The sequence below is a fragment of the Panthera tigris genome, chromosome D4, assembly GCF_018350195.1.
Source record: "Panthera tigris isolate Pti1 chromosome D4, P.tigris_Pti1_mat1.1, whole genome shotgun sequence".
Lineage (NCBI taxonomy): Eukaryota > Metazoa > Chordata > Mammalia > Carnivora > Felidae > Panthera > Panthera tigris.
In genome coordinates, this window is record NC_056672.1 from 10,315,412 (window position 1) to 10,336,640 (window position 21,229).

The 21,229-nt window shown below is 46.7% G+C and overlaps 1 protein-coding gene across 3 annotated transcripts in view; it reads right to left on the reverse strand.

Annotated features, from left to right (window-relative positions):
* The window catches only part of KANK1 (KN motif and ankyrin repeat domains 1), a 140,262-nt gene that overhangs the window by 3,380 nt on the left and 115,653 nt on the right, over positions 1-21,229 (reverse strand). For 2 of the 3 annotated variants that reach the window (XM_007077460.2, XM_015535421.2), the window contains exons 4-10: positions 12,216-12,413; positions 11,455-11,563; positions 10,032-10,274; positions 8,560-8,647; positions 5,324-5,543; positions 2,562-2,704; positions 1,606-1,806 (exon numbers count right to left, since the gene is read on the reverse strand). In XM_007077460.2, coding sequence (XP_007077522.2) covers positions 1,606-1,806; positions 2,562-2,704; positions 5,324-5,543; positions 8,560-8,647; positions 10,032-10,274; positions 11,455-11,563; positions 12,216-12,413 — 1,202 coding nt within the window. The remainder of the gene's footprint in view (positions 1-1,605; positions 1,807-2,561; positions 2,705-5,323; positions 5,544-8,559; positions 8,648-10,031; positions 10,275-11,454; positions 11,564-12,215; positions 12,414-21,229) is intronic. The other variant, XM_007077461.2, reaches the window with a different exon arrangement.

Consider the following 21,229-nt stretch of genomic DNA (forward strand, 5'->3'; position numbering starts at 1 on the left):
GAGTCTGGAGCCTGCTTTGGATTCTGTGCCTCCCTATCCCTCTGCCCCCCCGCCCACTTGCACTCTGTGTCTCTCAAAAACAAACATTAAAAAGAATTTTAAAAGAAAAGTATGGGGGGAAACACTAAATATGGAAAAGTTAAAAAGTTTCCAGTGAAATGTTTGGTTCCCATTAAATTGCAGGGATTTAGAGGATGTAAAGGAGGAATAAAGCAAAAAAAAAAAAAACAAACAAACAAACAAAAAAAAACCCCAGCACAAATTATTTTCTGTCTGGTCTTGGAATAAGGATTCCCTTATGGTCCCTAGCAGCAGGAAACAATTCCCATGTGGCTGGCATCTATGGTCCTTCCCTCCCACCCAGAATACTCGGAGCGACTTGTCCAGGGGAGGCCAGCTGCATGCCCTCGTCTTCCATTAAGCATAAGGAAGCAGACAATTAGCTGAGGTGGCCAGCATTTCCGGAAGCCACTGCGGTTCTCTGGCCTCTTCTTACCACATTTACAGGCTGTTCTTTGCTAAGCGAAGAGTAAAGTATAAGCAAACGAAAAACAAGACACATGAAACACAAACTGCTCTTGAGGAAAGGGGAGGTGGAAGCTGTCTCCCTGCTCCAGCGGAAGGCGTTCACTCCCAGGGAAGTGCGTGCATCTGCGGAAGCCCGTCAGCCCTTGGTACCAGTAAATACCTGCACGGGTTTGCTCTTCCTGCTGGCTTGGGCCCACAGGGACCCGACATTAAGTGTAAAAAAGGATATTTTCCTTCTAATGTTTTAGTGTTTTGATCTGAAGGAAGCTCTGGTCCAAACCTGTGCTCCACAGAGACAAACTTTCCAAAATAGAACCAATCCAGCCTGACCTCTGTGACCTTTGCACTTGGAACCATGTCACCACCCAAATATTAGTTCCTGGGCCTTCACCTGTTGGTACTCTTCCCCTTTGATCCGGAGACATCCGGAAGCTGCAACTTTCCTTACGACGTGTCCCGGGCCAGGGGTTATCTCGAACAGGGACAGCTCAGGAACCGGGAGAACGGATCGGATGCGGAAGATGGGAAAGCAGAGCAGGAGTGGGGGAGGTGTGCTCAAAGGAGCCGGGATGGTCTGGAGGGCCGATGGCTGAGGAGCTGCATGAATCAGCCACTCTGACGGGCCCCAGGGAAGGGCAGGCTTGCCTTCATTTCACGGGTGGGAAAGCTTTTCAGTGTGCTAACAAGTGGATCAAGGCATGCAATAACCCAGCCCGGAACAACTCGCAGTCCAGATTTCCAGGACTGGGGACCTGGTCCTCTCCTCTTCGTGGGCCTGCAAGTTGCCCACGCTGGCTCTATTCTGTGTTGTAAATCCGTTTATGGCCCTTCGGCAAGCTGGTTCTCACCCATGCCCGTCACCCCTCCTCCTGTAACGAATGAGGGGGCCGAGGCCCGCCGACCTTCCTGCCTTCCGCTCTAGTTGAATCAAGTGTCAGTTTGCACACGGTAAGCGGTGCCAAGCCAGACGGGGAAAGGAGGTGGCCCGGACCACAACAGAAATCCCCACAGAGCATCAGGGAGGATGTGTTCTTTCCCTTCCCCGTGGCCCCTGCAGGGCCCGTGGGAGCCACTTACGTTGTCTTCCAGGTGGCCGTTGCAGCCCGGCTGGGCCAGCAGCAGCTTGACGATCTCCACGTGCCCGTGCTCACTGGCACACATGAGGGCGGTGGAGCCCTCGTCGTCCTGGATGTTGACGTCGGCCCCGCAGGCCAGCAGGCCCTTCACCATGTCGATCCGCCCGTGACTGACCGCCAGCATGAGGGCTGTCTGTCCCGCCTGTGGGGAGGCACGGCGGGGCGCTTCAGCGGCACATGCTGGCAGATTGGGGGGGGGGGTGCCAGACTGGGGCAGGAGGTGGGGGGATGGCATGACGACACAGGGAAGGAAGCACATGTGGGATTAACGTGGGGCTGTGCGGTGGCAGGCACGGAGGGAGAAAGAGTTTCTCACTCTGAGCTACGAGCTAAGCAACGTCAAGTAATGGGTCAGTTTTCGCCTGTCGCTGGCAGGATCTATCGAGTTACAGCAAGAAGCTGGCAAGTTCAAAGGTGCTTCAAAGTCCAACTGTGAACACATCTGCACCACGCACGCTCTGCTTACGATATGGAGACAGTCGGGAAGCAACTGTCGCTGAGCAGTCGGTGGAGACTCCCGGGCCCCCAGATGCAGGCTGACCTACGGTTTACATGCACACTGCTCCCAACAGAGGCAGCGCCAAGGCCGGGGAGTGGGGAGCCTGCAAGGTGAAGCTGAAGCCAGTACCTCACAGCTCTGCCCAGTCGCTATGGACCGCCACGCAGCCACGCGGACACGAGGCCGGGCCCCAAAGCGCATGTTCAGTGACGGGAAGCACGGCCCTGGCCCGCACAGGTCAGAGCTGCGGAAGCGCGGCACGGTCTGGGGCGCATGCTCAGTGTTGGGAAGCAGGGCCCCGGGCCCGCGCGGGTCTAGAGCTGCGGAAGCGCATGCTCAGCGGTGGAAGGTGCGGGTCAGAGCTGCGCAAGCGCGGGCCCGGGACGCAGCGCGCTCACCTGGCTGGCTTTGGCATTGACGTCCCCGCAGCCGAAGAGCTCTTCCACGACACGCATGTCCTTCTCTGCTTCCACCGCGGCAAGGGCTGCCAGCATGATGGGGGTGTATCCCGCCTTGTTCTGGTGGTCCACGTTACACACGTCTGCAAAGACACGTGTCCCTTTAGGGAGAAGCCTTCCAACAGCGTCCCTTCTGCCCAGCACCTGAAGGAACGGGGTTTGGAGGAGGCCAGTGAAATGGCCTCAGGTGCTCCAAGTCCCAGAGTGACTCAGACGGAAACGCAAAATACGTTTTCATGTCAAACCAAGAAAAAAGGTCTCTTTGGTACTGTGTGAGGCCAGAAGCAGCAGAAGTGACAGTAAGCTTCCACGGCACCTCTTGTTCCCAACTAGTGGCTGACCTTCAGAAGCTCCGAAGTCAGGGGGCTTGGTCTAGGAAATGGTTGCTTTGAAGGGTCAACAAAGATGTTGGGATGTGGATATTAATCTATGTTAAGGGGACCCCTGTTTTGCAATGAAGAAGGCAGTGAAAGCTACAAATACTTAGGAGGGACTTGTAAAGGCTTATGCAGAGAACACCATGGTGTTACCTGCTCAGCCATCAGTACCTGTTCTGACACCCTGATTTTGCTACCCTGACTTGCTTGGGGCCCTTGGAAGCCGGACTCCAACCCCACGACACCTATCAAGCTGTTCTAGGAACTTGGTCTGAGAGCAAATGCAGTTAAGAAACCGTGAGGACTGACAGACACAATAAACCCGACCTTTTCCGTTCCTGTAATTCTTTTTGTTTTAATATATGTTTTTTTAATGTTTATTTATTTTTGAGACAGAGAGAGACAGAGCATGAACAGGGGAGGGTCAGAGAGAGAGGGAGACAAAGAATCTGAAGCAGGCTCCAGGCTCTGAGCTGTCAGCACAGAGCCCGACGCAGGGCTTGAACTCACGGACCGCGAGATCATGACCTGAGCCGAAGTCGGACGCTTAACCGACTGAGCCACCCAGGCGCCCCAGCCATTCCTGTAATTCTTAAGGAGGCTTTGGGGGCTCAATTACCCTTAGTAAATTCCTTTAGCACTTTCTAATAAAATGAAAGGAATGGAGAATGCAGGAAAGCAGCTTTCACATGTGACCAAATATAGTTAAAATGTTCAGGATGTTTCATCGTTAAGGGGTGAAAAGAGAAGGTACTACCACAAAACGTCCCTTGAGTTCTAAAATAACTGCATACCAGGAACATGATGGTATTTACACAAGGGCATGTTTTTTTATGTAGAAAGGGAAAAAGAAAAGAAAATGCTGGGTGATGGAGAAGCACGTGGGCAAACATGCTCTCAGAGGCTCCTCATCTGTGATGTTCACTCCCTCACAGATGGTTGCCAGTCACCCACGTTCACCAACACACCGTATGGAGCCCCAATCACAGCCTGTAATGGTGACCAGTACAAAGCTAAGTAAACCCAGAAGGGTGACTAACCAAAGCCATCCAACAATGGAGTTGAAATCATTTGATTTACCAAAATATCTCATCCACACAAATTTTCCAAGGGTAGATTAAACTGTTGCTTTCAAGAGCAAAAAATCTGAACTCTGTTTAGCTTTTCTGGATATTAACCACTTTTCTGTTGAGACAACAACGTGGCCTGACAGTACCAGCAGCTCTGTTTATCCTCTGGGAAGGAGGCTTGGAATTCCTTCTCATTAGATGGAAGCAGTTTTAGCCTCACATAGCCCCATATGCTGGGAATAAGCAAACTTAGAAAAGACGATAAATCTGCCCAGTTACTTCTCTGCATTAATTCAATTTCCCCAAAACAGAGTAGAAGAAATTGGAGAGTTGAATCAAGAAACAGTACATGAAAACTGGACAATTTTATTGCATATTCTAAATCAAATGTTCACACTGTTCTCACTAATTAGACCAAAGTACTATAAGTTCTGTATCAGTCACATACTAGAAGTTAAAATATGTATTTCAAAAATAAATCAGAGTCACTTGGGGACTAGGTGAACCACTGGCTGCTCTATTTGAACAAAAAGTTGGAAGCTCCCAATTTTCCAAGGGGACCCCTTCTATCTAGCACACCCTCGCTTCATGTTTAATACACGTCAGAGGCTATATTCTGGGATGGGATATTCCAGTTATAAACAAGATTTGTCACTGTCCTCATTACTATGGCTCAGAGAGAAGAGTAACAATTTCTTCACTCTATGCTGAGTTGTCAATAACAAGGTATATTTTGGTGGGAATAAAATTGGTGATGATTCTACTATAATCTGGTATAGTGGCTTTGCATGGTCCCCATCTCGGCTAACTGTACATATCTGTGAGGCAGTTGGATGGGGTCGGGGAGCCAGGACAGGAAGAGCAGCCTGGGGACACCAAAGCTGTGACTCTGGCCCTACGAGCAGTGATCTGTCTCCTGAGAGCGCACCCGCCCAGCCTGCATGACTCAGCTCAGGAGGGACCCTGAGTCATGTTCACCTCCAGGGATATACCTCGCCTAAACTCAGTGGAACTGCAGCAAGACTATCCTTAAAACCTCCCCTCCAAACAGACGTGGAATCCGTGCCACCCTGCTTTGTTTCCATTTCACGCCTCCCCTCAGTGACTCAAGGATGACATTCTTGGCCACATCATGCGGAAAAGCAATGGAAAGGGTGTTAGGGTGGTCACAGAACTGAGGTGTGGCTCAACCAGCCTCTTTGAGATGAGTCACACCCCAAGTGCTGAGGGGAAGAGACCAGGACGGCCAACGCACCGGCGTCCAAGAGCAGCTTCACGATCTTGAAATTGGAATGTGACACGCTGTAATGGAGGGCCGTGTTGCCGTTGCCATCCGCCATGTTGATGATGTGGCGCAGGACGTCCGGGGAGACAGCCTCAAAAGCAGCTATGTAGTCCCCTACCATGGCCGGGCAGGCCGACTTCTGACTGGATACGCGGAACCACTCGTGCTGCAGGGTGTTCAGACAGGACCGCTGCCAAGACACCAGCAAGGGGCATTAGTTCTTCTATTTATAGACCTTTCTGAGACCCAGCTGCAAGCCCAAGAAATGAGGCCTTTTATAGTCAGGGTGCGTGCAGTTAGAATTTGCTCTCAAAGAATGACTAATGAAACGCAGAGCCCTAAGAGAAGCCTCAAACTCCAAACTGGAACGTCCCTCCTGCTTTTCAACGACAGACACGTTCTAACTTCTAAAGAAGAGGTCAGACAGCAATACTCAGGCGCTCCACCAGCAAGGTTCAAAATCTGGCTCTGCTACTTGTGGGCCGTACAATCCTGGGAAAGACACTCATTCTGTGCCTAAGTTTACACATCTGCAAAACGGGGATGGTAAGAATACCTTTGCCCCACAGCACTCGCCAGGAGGACAAACGAGGCAATACACATGAAAACGCTCAGGCCTGGCTCCAGTGATAAACGAACTATTAATATTACGTAATTGTGCTGGCCCTGCACCTGATTTTCAGAGTAGTCAGGACAGAAGAAGTGACCTCACCCACACTTGATGATGCTGCTTTCTTCCTATACAGACCAACCTCAACTCCTTCAACATCCCCACAGCACTGGGCTGGGAGACTGTAAGCGTGTAGTCAGTTCATTGTCACTCCAATCCCAGATACAAACGTTCAACCACGGAAAGGGCTTAAAAAGCAGGTCCCAAACAAATGACATTTCTCATTCAGGATCCTCTGCATCTGATCACGAGCCCCATGCGCCCTCCCTTGGGCTGTGGACACACGAACATGGCGTTTGTTTCCTGGGCAATCAAGTCAATCCCAGACCGTATGAAGTTCAGTGCAGACTGTGGGTAGCCACTGCTGGTGATGGGAAGAGCTATAACACTTCTTCCATGAGCCCTCTTTTACATGAGTTTACCATCCATTCATTTGTGCTTTGCTTGTTTTTTTTTTTTTTTTTTTTTTACAGTGAGTTCTGTGCCCAATGCGGGGCTTGGGCTTGGGCCTCGTGATCTCACGATCCCAAGATCAAAAGTCACGTGCTGTACTGACTGAATCAGCCAGGTGCCCCTTGTTGCTCACTCTTTAAAGACTTCAAAATATATCAGAGAAAGATGGACCGCCTCTGTCAAAAGCACCAGAACCCAGGAAGTCCCCTTTCTACAGAGGCTGGAGCTGGAATTGTACAGCTTCCGTATCTTTATCATCCTGCTACCGATTATTCAGTTTTAGCCCATTTGGTCATACTTTGGGCCACCTGGTAAAAAGCGTCCTGGGTTGGAAAAAAATGCATCACATGTTTTCTTCTGCTCACTCTTTTACATATTCAGATTTCCATTTCTCTGGAGTCCATCATCACGCAGAGGGAAGGGAACTGTGTCATCTGGGTGACGAAGTCTGTTACGGATACGTACGTGCTGTCCTGTGATGGTTACCTGGCCCCGGCAATGTCATCATTCAGGTGTCTCCCACTTTTCACAGAACAATGCTTTAAACACTTTTTCACCAAGTGGGTTCAACTTAAGCAAAAAGGTACTGAGCACAGAGTGACATGTGACATGTGACAACATGCTTGGCAACCTGGGGCCACAGCACCAATATTTTGGGAATGGTAGAAGAAAAAGTCTATTATGGCTATAAGACCTAGGGTTCAGAGGCACCAGTTTTTAAGTTTAGGTTAAACCTTGTGGGAAATATGAACACTGCAGTGACGTTTCCTGGTTTTGCTATTTGTGACTGAAGCAAGGACAGGGATTTAGTTTATGCTGATGGAGTTCAACATGTGGTTCTGTGATCCCTCTAGGTCAGGGGTTTTATTTAGTATTTCCTTCTGTAAACATCACCGCCGTGCTCCTTCCTCAGCACACTGATTCAATGTCAAGACACAGCTGGCTCTGATAAATTTAAGTTTCTATAGCAATGTAAACAAATGGGTGAAGAAAACATAATTTAACAAAAAGGATTCAGAGAGGAGAAATAAAACACGGACCAGGACTTGAGACAGGTAAAATCTAGCCCCAGTACGGACTAGTAGCTAGTTAACTAGCTCTAGACGAATCTCATAATCTCTAGGGCCTCAGTTAAGACAGGATAGACCAGAATACAGTGGCCTCACAGGTGTGCACGCCCAGGGACCTCTCATGCCTGTGATGGCTGTCACCAGCTCTTCTTCAGATTGTGTGTGTTGTACATGATGAAAACTGCGCCTTTCCAGGATTAGGCAGCCCCTGAAGTCCCTTCTTGTTCTAACATTTTGGTTTCATAACTTTATAATCCTCTGAAACTTAGAAATCAACTTTCTTACTGGTTGCTGACAGATGTAGCATAAAACTTCACATTAACAAGATGCAAATATTCAAATGCAAACTGGATCTAACGTAACTGAGAATTTACATTTTTCTCACTGTGCTGCGAGAAGTGTCCGTCAGAGGGCCAGTCTGACTGCGAGAGGAGCTGCACCTCCAAACGTCATCAGCACACGAGGGAGCGACGAGCTCGGCCATGGTATCAGAAGCACCATCGCCACGGAAACGCTCACCTGTCCTTCGCTGGGCCATTCATGTGCCCAAAGCGACCCCCAGCTTCTCTGCCGCGTGTTTCCAAGTCTCTCAAAGTGTGCGACAATGACAAGTACAGTCACTCCTAAGTTTAAAAATAGTGGCTGCCTGCATTCCACATCAGAACTTAATACACAGTTTCATAATTGAAAGGAATGCTGACCTCGGCCCAGAGAGGTTGCTTTGAAAAACACACGCCAACTTGAAAAAAAAAAAAAAAAAAATTCTGGTGACTCTTCTCCCTGGATAACAAGGTTCTGTGAGCAGAAGCAGAACCTGTAGAAAGCTGACGCCTGACTGCAGTTCGCCTTCCGTTCCATGGGCGTGAGGCCCACTCTGCATACACGAGTGAGAAATAGTTCGGGGAAAGGCACACGAGTGACAACAGCTCAGGGCAGGCAAGAGACACCCTCACAATGGGGTCCACTCGGGTCCTTTGTACGGACTGGGGACAGTGTCTGTAAGGAAGACTCACCATGTCCTTGCTGGTCAAAGCTTTGGGGTCATTTATGTTATTTTTCAGTAAGTTGCATGCAGATAACATCTTTTCACTTAATTCATACCTAAAAGGGGACAAGACAAAAGAGAGCTTATGTTTGGCCACAAAAGGAAAGGTATTTTTATTTCCAACTCTACAGTCCTTTAAAACACAAGAGGCCCCAAGTTGACCTGGAGCAGGTCGTGGTGGTATAAGGTGCTTGCCTGGAGGTCACACAGGCGTCCCCAGGCATCCAAGCATCGAAGCCACTGCACAGAGCCAGTGTGTCCAGCCAGGGCTCAGCTCTGGCCATACGGGTAGCTTTCGGCTTCACCTGTTTGGCCTTTATGATAGTATGGACTAACATCTGGAGATTTTTCCCTCCTTCTGTTCTAAGTTCTCAAAAATATTTTCAATCGTAAGGGGTTGACGCAGTCTGTGTTACCACATATCCATTATGCTGACCAGTAAACCACACCTGTGAACTCTGCAAGTGTGGAACCCTCCTGAAAATATCAACTGAAAAATTGCATGACACATGGTACACAAATTATATCTCAATAAAGCTGTTAAAAAAAAAAATCTAGATGATAAGATCCTGAGCCACGTGAAAATACTTGGAAATATAAACTAGAAACACTTACCTTGTATTCATGTAGTTAAACTTCCATTTGCACAATTAAATAGAAGTTTAGTGAAATGTTCTATTTATACTTCACACAGTGGAAAAACCATCTTGAAATTTCCATCTGTTCTAGTCTCTCCTGTTTTATAAGCATTGATTCTCTATTTGCTAACAGTCTGTAAAATCTGCTACATTGTTAGATACGTTTCAATCAGAGTATTCATTTGATATTTTAGCTGCTGTTCAGGATATTCCCAAACCCATTCTTGTGGTGTTCCTTATCACTCACTGAGCAACAAAATATAGACATGTGACTGATTACATCAACTTTACGGTGAATGTGGTCCCTGAGGCTAAAACACTGTTCCTCTTATGCACAGAGATGTTACCATAACAATACCGACACCAGTATCCAGAAAAATGGCTAATGATATAATCTGAAACCTTGAAAGAAATGTGCTGGCCACACAAAATTCTAATATGCCTTTAAATATAAGGTGGGTTGTCCAAACGATGGACACCTCAGTGGCACTTAATAGTTCTGTGGACAGTGGGTCCACATATAAAATTAGATCGCGAATAGGTTTAAAGGAAACAAAGGTGACAGGCTGAGGAGCCCTTCCCTTTGCCGCTCCTCTGAGAGACCTAGAACTTATCCCCCTCCACCTATATTTATGAGCAGCAGACGCGATGGTCGTACCTTTGAGGATGAAGTTTAGCTTTCCTTTGGGGGGTCAGAAAGACCAAACCAATAGTTACAATTGCAAAATCTAACTGGACAACTCTTCTGCCCAAGCACATTGAACGTGGGAAAGGTTAGGGAGGGGAGGGGAGTGTACCACACCTCTCTCTGATTTCCACCTTCTCAGGTTCACATTCTGGAACCTGCATTTCATCTTCCACCCTGGCGGACTTGAAACCTTCCATATTAACTGCGTGGTGCCCTTCCGCCATTCCCCGAGTGTCTTCGTCCTCCTCTTCCTCCTCCTCTTCCTCAGGAGGATACTCAATGACGTCACACTCGTCATCTGACTCGGAGGAAGAGCTTTCATCTGAGCTGGAATCATCACTTGAAGTTGTTTCATACCTAGGTGGCAATTGGGAGTTCAGGAGATGCAAGGCGTGCCCGGAAAGACCCCGTGACCGAAGTTTTTATGCAGGGAAAGCTAACTGACTCCGGACATTTCACCAGTGGTTTTAGACCCTGCATTTAGAAGTTCAAAGTAAGTTCTATTTAAAAATCTGGTGGTTTTGAATGGGTTCTGACTTAAAAGGGATAACTTGGGTTCCCAATCGGTATCATTATACACTTGTAGGAAAAAATGTGTATAAATACAGCACCTCTGGCTTAGTAGAAATCAAAGGAAACTTAACTTCATGAAAGAAGTTAAGGTCTGCAGTGGTTCATTTTTTTCTGTGCCTTTTCTTCTCCCTTACATTCTTCCTGTTTTGCTTCATTAACTGTGCCAGTGTTACGGTGAACCGATTATGTAAGTAACCCATGGTTTCTCTGGTCCGTATGTCCTCCAAGACCTCCTGGGCCACATCACCCAATACGACTTCAAAGATTCAGAAAACAGGCCTCATTAAGTTAAATCTCTACGGTACGCTTTGCTACAAATATTACCTCCAATAACTGCACTACTGCTTTCTTGTCGAGGCCATATATGGATTCATAGATTAGCGGCTCTGATTCAACTGTAGGAAGACAAATTGGCTTCACTACTTCTCTGGCTCAATGAGAAACAAAAGAATAAACCGCTAATAAACACTCTATTTAGAGAGTCAAGAAGTGACGCACGGCTGGATTACTCATCAAGTGAAAGGCCCTACAATTTTGTTTGTGTGCACGGAGAGCGAACAGCCCATTCTCAACGAGTGGACGGCCATCACCGGCCCGTGGAGTGATGCTCTCTCGCCTCTTTCTGTGTGTTTCTGAGTCTCATACAGGTAAGCACAAGTTGGCCAACACCGCGGGACACCTGCTGCCTGCTGCTTTTGTTGAAGACTACCGGTTTCAGATCAGAGGTGAGAAGATGTCAAGAGCTCAGCTCCGTCAGGTGTCCTTTCAAGAGTGAGTGGCATATCCTTAAAGAGAGCGAGAAGAGGAGAGGACAGAAGCCCAACTGCACCTTTCTGAGGGGGTCTTCCATCACCAAAATGTGGCAGCAGCCCAGACTAGCCACCTTTGAATGGGACTCGAGGAGGCAGGAGGCAAAGTAGACAGACAGACCATGGAGAGACGCTCGGACCGCCATCTTCCTTACCCGCCGTTAATGCCAACAAACTGCAGATTCTTCTTTGCTCCATTTGAATCTCTGTTGCCATCCTTCTTCTTCATGATCGACTTCAGCGTGCTTTCACTGTTGGTACATACTGTGAAAAAAGGAATCGAGGTGATCGAAATTAACATAACTCATATGCACACAAGTTAAGTGAACGAGAAATCTCTCCTCACGTATGTTTGGTTTTTCACCACATTTATGTCAATCTAGATCTTGGCATGTACATATGAGAAACTTGCACAGAATCCAATGGAAAAAATGTATGCATGCAAAGAAAATAATTTCAAGTTTTTTAAATGGGAAAAAAAACCTATTAGTACTTCCAGACATAACAAAAGCAATGACAACTAGCATTTGTATCAGGTTTCACTGTATAAAGTGACGCTGTATCTCATGTGGGCCTCAAAAATCACTTAGGCACTAAAATAGGGATTGTTACTATTCTTTTCCTTCAGCTGAGATGATCTGGGAAAAGTTGCTGCCTGCCAGACTGTGGAAGAATGAAATGGTGTTTAAAATATTTCATAAGTCACAAAATTAGATGAGTTTTCTTTGGGGATAGCACACCTCTTTCTTTGGTGAATCTTCGTAGAAGATATTCTAGGCCTACCTTCCTAAAGTTTGGTTCTTAGGTCAGTGGTTATTCCAGGTCAGTCTAGAAGGCACACTGACATCAGACTGGAACGCAGGCAATGCGGGTCCCAAAAGCCTGCGGCTGAGAGGCACCAAGTGAGGGGAATTACCATAGAGGCCAGCGGCTATCTGGTCGTCTGTCAGGTTCACGGGAGACAGCGCGCTTTCCTGAGAGGGGAAGGCGTCCTGGCCGCCGAGGGGTCTCCCGTCCGTGGTCCCCGCTTCTTGCTCGTGCCGGGATGTCTGGGTGTTGAACGGTCCTCCTGACTGAAGGCCTCCGCACTTACAGGGGTATTCCAGACTACTGCCTGTCAGGAAGGAGACAGGTGCACAAGTGTGTGATGTTAGGACCGAATGAAGTGGGTTCAATTTTTTTTTTTTTTTTGAAGATTTATGCAACTCATCATCTTCTCAAGGGCTTTTCTCCCTGCATTTTCTTTCTGCATATATGGCAGTACCATGCAAGCTGCCCAAACTCAAACCCCAAGGCCGCCTTCACCCTCAACCTTCCCTTTATCACCACATCCGGGTCCGCCCGGGCCTGTCCTTCCACCTCCCTCCCTTCTTCCTGGCCTGGCTGCTACCACCCAGCCTGGGTAGAACCAGCAGCGTAGGATCCTGACCGCCCTCCTGTTCCGCCACGCGCCTCGCGCGCACTGCTACAGAGCAACAGCCCGGCCCCTGGAGTCCCGGTGGCATTCCGGCTCAAACGCACCTGAGCAAAGCTAAGACACTCCCCTCTGCTCAGGAAACGCGGCCCACCCTGTTTAGCCACATATTCTAGGCCACCCACAAGCTGGCACATCGTATTTCCTCTCCACCTGTATTTCCCACCATGCCCAGGGTCCCTGTGGAGGTGAGGACTGCAGCCCAGTCACTGGGATGCTGAGAGTGGGCGTCTCTCATGCTCCTGACAGCACTTTGTACCTGATGCTCTCTTACCTGGAACGCTCCTTCCTCCCCCCTCACAGGGTCAAGCCCTCCATCACCCTCTCTCCTGAGCCTTCCCTGACCTCTCTGAATAAAAATGACGTTCCTTTCTCTGTGACTCGCACAGCCCTCTTACCTCTCGGACTCTCTTACAGGATCTGTAGTAAGACAAGGTGCCAGGTAATTCCTGGGACCGTCTAAGACTCCCTTCTAGTCTGTGAGTATTCTGAGGGCACGAAACCATTCAAATCAACTCTCTCTCCTCACATTTACTACACACTGCTTTTGTGTATTTGGAGTGCCTAATATTTGTTCATGGACTAAAGCAGAAGACGTGGTTAAATGACTGCACATAATTAACGTATACAGGCATAGCACAGTATTTTCAATGTGGCTGACAAAGAAAGATGTTGACAACATATGATTAAATAAGAAAAGCAGATAAAATTCTACATATGTGATTCTATTAAAATACATATAAATACACACATCTGGAAGCTATGCAGATGTTAACTTTTCCCTGTGCTTGCCATTTTTTAGAGTGACTATTAACTGTGTTCAAAATCAATCTTTCTTTCTTTCTTTCTTTCTTTCTTTCTTTCTTTCTTTCTTTCTTTCTTTCTTTCCTCCCTCCCTCCCTCCCTCCCTCCCTCCCCCCCCCTTCTTTCTTTCTTTCCTTACTTATTTATGAGACACACAGCATGAGTGGGCAGAGGAGTAGAGAGACAGAAAGACCTAACTCAAAGCAGGCTCCAGGCTACGAGCTGTCAGCACAAAGCCCGACGTGGGGCTCCAACTCAAGAACCGTGAGATCGTGACCTGAGCTAAAGTCGGACACTCAAGTGACGGAGCCACCCAGGCGTCCCTGTTCAAAATCACTTTAAGAAAAGAGTAAGAAAATTCTTTGCCTAGCAATTTGTTTCTAGAAATTTTATCCTAAGGAGGTATAAAAAGATACAGAAGGATGTTTATGGTCTGCATGAGTAAAACAGTGAAGAGTCAGATACCGCAGTATGCCGATAAGAAACCAGTGAAATAAGCTGTGGTATGTTGACGCAAAGGAATTCCAGGCAGCCATTAAAAATGTTGGTGTTGAGGGGCGCCTGGGTGGCGCAGTCGGTTAAGCGTCCGACTTCAGCCAGGTCACGATCTCGCGGTCCGTGAGTTTGAGCCCCGCGTCAGGCTCTGGGCTGATGGACGGCTTGGAGCCTGGAGCCTGTTACCGATTCTGTGTCTCCCTCTCTCTCTGCCCCTTCCCCGTTCATGCTCTCTCTCTGTCCCAAAAATAAATAAAAAACGTTGAAAAAAAAATTTAAAAAAAAACAAAAACACGTTGGTGCCGAGGGGCACCTGGGTGGCTCAGTAGGTTGAGCACCTGACTCTTGGTTTCGGCTCAGGTCATGATCTCATGGTTTGTAGGTTCGAGCCCCACATCGGGCCCTGTGCTGACAGTGCGGAGCCTGTTTGGGATTCTCTCTCCCTTCTCTCTCTGCCCCCCCCCCCACCTCAAGTAAACTTAAAACAATTTTAAAAAATGTTGACGTGGGTGGACATTTATTAGTACAGAAAGATAAGCATAACGTATTAGCGAAGTTTTTTTTTTTAACTTTATTTATTTTATTTTGAGAGAGAGCACAAGTGAGGAAGGGGCAAGGAGAGAAGCAGACAGAGAATCCCAAGCAGGTTCTACTCTGTCAGTGCTGAGCCCAATGCGGGGCTTGAGCCCACAAACTGTGAGATCATGACCTGAGCTGAAGAGTTGAACGTTTAACCAACTGAGCCACCCAGGTGCCCCAGTGTGTTAGTGAGTTTTAAAAATAAGTTATTAAATTGTTCAGAGAAAATAAACTTATTTTGGTGAATGATTATATGTATACATATTAGAAGAAGTCTGGAAGGATCTAGAATAAACCTGCTTAACACTTCTTTTCCAAGGCCAAAGAATTATAGGTTGTTATGTTTTCTTCATTGTGTTTATTTCCTAAATTATGTATTGTAAACCTAACTTACTAATACAAATAAAAAACTTAAATCTACCCACAATGTGCTATAGTAAGAATCTGATCACAACTTTCTCTCTCTTAAAGCTCTGAAATCCCTTAGATCCTTAGAAGAAAAGACATTTAAATACTGATTGTATTCTAAGTCAATTAGGAAAAAAAGAACCATGATAGATTCTACAACTGTTCTCTTCAAACTCCACTGTTGATACCAATCATCTGGGAGATCTGTTAAAGTGCAGGGTCCCAAGCACCTGCTGCTGTGACATCATTCTGCAGAACTGGGATGGGGCCCAGTGGTGGGCATTTCTGACATCTCCACGGTGCTGTCCCAAGAGACTCTGATGCAGGTGGCCCACTTTCAAAAGTACTGGTTTAAAACAATGACCCCCTAATAAAAAAAAGTGGAGGGAGGCAAAATAGTCACAGTGGGGCATTACCACCTCAATTTTAACTGTCATTCATCCAAGCTAAGAATTCTGAAAGCCAGGGACATTCGTTGACTTCGGAGCTGGACCAGAACCCACGTTTCCTAATTCTGTCCGTGAATCAACAGCACCAGTGCCCTCTGCTAGCTCTGTGGGCATGGGGCCTCCCTCGGGGACTCCACAAACCCACCTTCCTCCCCTGCATACACAGGCAACACTGAATGCAGCCCTCCAAATCATACTTAGTGCCCTTTTGACCTAATGTGCTCCCCCAACATCAAACAGGAAACGTCTAGAGTGCCTCTGACTTACTTTAAGTGAAGTAAACAACACAGGGCCTTTGCCTCGGTCCCTCCTTCTCCAACCCCACTCATCACTGCTGCGAAATTACTGCAGTCACCTCTCCCACGTCTCAGCAGTTATAATCCCCGAGTGCCAGCACACTCTTCCTGGACAAACACTCACTAAGCACGCTCCTATTTAAGAACCAGTGAGGACTTTTACAATGCAAATACACCAACAGTTTTTTATCATTACTGAAACCACAAGCACATACAAAATTAGACACCAGTAGAACAAATCCTTGCGTGCCCATTAAGGGCTTCAACAACCATGGGAGCTACCTGGCCTCACCTAGACTCCCCCACCCACACTCAGGATTACTGGGATGCAAAAACTAGAGGGCTTACCACGCTCGTCCATAACTATTTTAGTATATGTTCCTAAAATAAAGGGCTCTTAAAAATAATTACGGCAGGGGCGCCTGGGTGGCGCAGTCGGTTAAGCGTCCGACTTCAGCCAGGTCACGATCTCGCGGTCCGTGAGTTCGAGCCCCGCGTCAGGCTCTGGGCTGATGGCTCGGAGCCTGGAGCCTGTTTCCGATTCTGTGTCTCCCTCTCTCTCTGCCCCTCCCCCGTTCATGCTCTGTCTCTCTCTGTCCCAAAAATAAATAAAAAACGTTGAAAAAAAAATAATTACGGCATTAAAACTTTCAAATCTAAAAAATTTTAAATAAAAGCTTATTGCAGGGGCATCTGGTTGGCTCAGTCAGTTAAGTGTCGGACTTCGGCTCAGGTCATGATCTCACCGTTCATGGGTTCGAGCCCCGTGTCGGGCTCTGTGCTGACAGCTCAGAGCCTGGAGCCTGCTTCGGATTCTGTGTCTCCCTCTGTCTCTGCCCCTCCCTCACTCTCACTCTCAAAAATAAATAAACATTAAAAAAAATTTTTGGGGCGCCTGGGTGGCGCAGTCGGTTAAGCGTCCGACTTCAGCCAGGTCACGATCTCGCGGTCCGTGAGTTCGAGCCCCGCATCAGGTTCTGGGCTGATGGCTTGGAGCCTGGAGCCTGTTTCCGATTCTGTGTCTCCCTCTCTCTCTGCCCCTCCCCCGTTCATGCTCTGTCTCTCTCTGTCCCAAAAATAAATAAAAAACGTTGAAAAAAAAATTAAAAAAAAATTTTTTTTAAAAAGATTATTGCATATTTGCTCAGTATTCAAATTTCTCTGATGGTCTCTCAAAAAATTTTCGTTAGGTATTTGAATTCGAATCTTTGTCATAAATTTCCACTGGCTACTCTGGTCTTTAAGTTTTTGGATCCATAGATTTCTTTCTTCTTTTTAACCACATCTTTCAAAAAATATTTGTAACGTGAGGTAGAATTTCAATAGAAGAAAATGCACCACCGTGTAGTCTGACGAGTTTCGGTACATGCATACGCCTGCGTAACCACTTTCCTCAGGAAGATACAGGACATTCCTAACAATGGAGAAAATCCACGCTGCCCATGCCGGCCTTTGTGGATAGTCCGCCCACCAGAGGCCATCGCTCCTTCTCACCAGAGCTCAGATGTGTAGACAAGGGCTTCGGAGAACTTCTCCCGTGCAGGGCCAAGCCCTCAGGTGGGCATGTGAGGGTCCTTTGTAATGAACGGGCAGCTTCATCTTGCCTGTGGGAGTTCTACTGCTCAACTATTCCTACCCTCTAGGTGTTCACAGTGCTCGTGTGACGTAATCACTCCCACCTCTGTGCCCTTCTTTACTAGACTATTCTACAGGCCTGGAATTTCAGCGACCTTCACCACCTGAACCCTGACCATACACCTTTCAAGGCTCGCCAGGATTCTATTTCTAGAGCCTCTTTCCTCTGGTGCGATCCCACAGAGGTCTCTTTTCTCCCTCAATGTCCTGCAGCGCTCGACCGTCCAGACCAAAGTATGCCCGTCCTCTGTTTTACACGTGTCTCGTCCACGAGCACGCCAGCTCCTGTCTCCATGCTATACTCTTAGCTGCTGTCCCCTTCAGGGCTGAGAACAATGCTGGGGAAAGGAAAGCCTTCAGCAAGTGCCTGTATCATTTGATGGGAAGTCACGGGGGTTCTGTTCAGACTAATCAGCAAGGCAAAGAACAACATTAAATGCTAAACTAGTTCTCATTTGCTGAAGCCGGAAGGAATGTGTCACTTTTATGGCCAGAAAATGCTTTTCAGAGAGGGCTGAAACTCTGGCTGCTCTTGAATGACCCACAAACAACTGTCCGAACTTGATAAGGACCCATGGTAGTCAGAGGGCACACACAAGGACAGGCGCACCAGCACAAGGCTGACAAATGACTGCTGTGTTCAAGTACAACGCAGGAGAGATGCAGCCAAGAAAACCAAAATACAGAGAACAACAAAAGTCAACAGCCTCGACCCTGGCTACACTTCAGAATCACCAAAGTTGTGGATGGGGCTTTAAAAAATACAGATACGATGAGGGGTGCCTGGGTGGCTCGGTCGGTGAAGCGTCTGACTTCGGCTCAGGTCATGATCTCACGGTTCATGGGTTCAAGCCCCATGTCAGGCTCTGCACTGACAGCTCGGACCCTGGAGCCTGCTTCAGATTCTCCATCTCCCTCTCTCTCTCTGCCTCTCCCCCGCTTGTATGCTCTCTCACTGTCTCAAAAATACATATTTAAAAATAAATAAGTAAAAAATACACAATGAACTATCTGTAGGTGGGCCCAAGTATTTATTAGTACCTTTTAAAAGCTCCTCAAGTGATTCTAATGTGCGGCCAGGATTGAGAACCACTGAATTAAATTAATGGGTACAAAACCTGAATGCTGAGGGGCACCTGGCTGGCTCAATCCACACAGCATACAACTCATCTCAGGGTCACGAGTTCAAGCCCCACCTTGGGCATAGAGCTTAAACTTAATAAAAACAAACTTGACTGCTGAACACAAGAGTTTAGACTTTCCTCTGGTTAATTTAGTCCATCAAGTTGGACCATGTGAATTCTTAGGAATTAGTGGAGTTTACTTAATAGTTCTGGACCATTAATCGTAGAAGTCCATGACTACCAGTAAATGCTACCCCAACAACATGGGCAAAACGACAGGAGTAACCACAAAACACCTGCAGAATTCCAGCACTGGGGCCTAGATGCTCAAAACTCCCACCAGGTGGCAATGGTTCCTACAGGAGGCACCCCTGGAGAGTTAGGGACCAGGCGGGGAGGCAGCTGAGCTTCAGTCTTTAACTCATAATGACCATCAAGGCCAATAATGCATGAACCTCAGTTGATGATTTGACCAGAAGAGTGGTAACTGAAACACAGTGAGTCACAGAAATCTCAGGGTTCTGAAAAACAACAACACCTGGAAGCATTAATTCTAATTCTAAAGTACATGTAGCATTTAATATATGGATAATTCCACTAGCTAAGGCAAACTATAATGAAAACTAAGTCACATTATTAAAGAGAAAACTTTTTGCATGTTCCTGACTTGAGAATGTTTAGAATGTAACATTTAGAAATGCTGAAAGCAAACTATTTTAAAAGAGAAATCTTTTAATGAAAAACAGAGCTGGAGGAGTGTTTTTTTTTTTTTTTTAAACAAGATCACCCTCTCCAGTTTCCTCCGTGACATTTCTCCATCTAGAATTTATATTAGTTCTTGGCACACAGCAATGTGTATATTTGTTAGACAACCGATTTTAAAGAATAAAATTGATTTAAAAAATTGCTGTTAAAATATTCCAATTCTTCTGCATGCCAACCAACATTTTCATTTACAGTGCCAAGAGCGTTCTGAAAATGCAACTGTGAACACTGTGGCCAGGTATTAAACATGTTATTTTGCTAAAATTTCAGCTAAACATTCTGATTTGAGCTTATTTGTCAGGAAGAAGGCCTGAAATGTCTGAATCATTATGGAGGCCATGCCATCATCTAGGTATTTTCCCCACGTAAAACAAAGAATTCAAAGGGATCTGAATATATCTAGTTTTTCCATAAAGAAAGGAGCTTGAACACAAATTTACCCTTTTCAGCCCACCTACTGGTTTGGGGAAATTAGTAGAAATTATTCATGAAGGATCACCTGGGTTTTTGTTTGTTTTTTTTGTTTGTTTTTGTATATACTACTTTTGGAAGGTATGTATCTTTGATAGAGGAAAAGGGGCAATCCCGTTCTGAATGAGGCTCAATATTCGGAACCCTGCCTAAAGACCAATGTATGTGGCTACCAACAAAGTCAACTTGAACTGGAGAGCTTCAAGGACCAGAGCTGCTTAATAATTTCTAGGGCCATTTTAATATCTCCCTTCCAGACAGCTGTCATGAATATATCTAAAACTGGGTACTTAAAATGCTAGAGTGGAGGAAAAATCGGATTCTCCTTCACCACAAGCCCACCCACATTTAATTACACACCATCCCAAGACTTGACCCAGAAAACCCACACTGACAGGCTGCAGTGACTAAACTTGGGTTACGCATGTGTGTGCTTCTAGATACAGCCAAGGACTTCACCTCCTCCCCCAGCCACAGACGACTTGACTGCAGCTGAACCCTTGGAGCACCTTTCTTTTTGCACATTATTTGGTGGCTAACACGCAGCACCATAGGTGATCATTCATATTTCTGGCATACAGATCTTGGCTTCCCAACTGGACTGCGAGTTCTTCAAGGCAAAGACCACTTTACATCATTTGAGTGCAAGTTCTTTAAGGCATAGACCACTTTACACACTTTGCATAGAGCTGGCAATGAATGGATGGCTATCAACCGACCTGAACAGACAAGGGGACAGGGCAGGCTGTAAGCATCTTTACTGAGATATTAATAACTCGCCGCTCGGAGGAAGTGTGAACTAGTAGCTAGTAGCTACTAGTAGCTTGGAGGAAGAATGAACAGCTGTGACGACTGTCCAATATCAACAAATTCGCTTCATCGTTTATGACTGAACATCCAAGAACTCACTTCAGGTCTCAAAAACTATCAATCTGCATGCTTGAGCCAGCAATGAACTGCGTATTTTAGGATTCAGAATATAGGCTAAAATAAACTTGTGTCTGTTTCAGGAGTTCCTTGTCCATTCCACCAGCACCCGTTCAAAATAATAAAGCATCAGTTTAAGAGGGTAAGATTTTCAAACACGTGTCAGCTGAAGGGTTCACAAAGGTGGTGGTCAGATTTTAAACCTTTATAAACGATTTTCCTTAGGGCTGGAGTACTTAAGCGCCAGGTTTGTAACAGATGTCCCAGACATGAAGTTTCAATTTTTCTGAGCGTCAGCTACCTCTTTTGAGGATCTGAGGAAAATTATGCAATTTCTTCACAAAAATTCCTAACACAAAACAGTTCATGAAGCAATGGCCCCCAGATTAAGAGGCCTTGCTCTAAGGCTGTTTATTCTAACATTTCCCTGAAACAGGGCCTGGGTGGCCACCACCAGGCGGTTGGGTGGTGCTGGTGGGAGGCAGCAGGAAACCCATGAATTT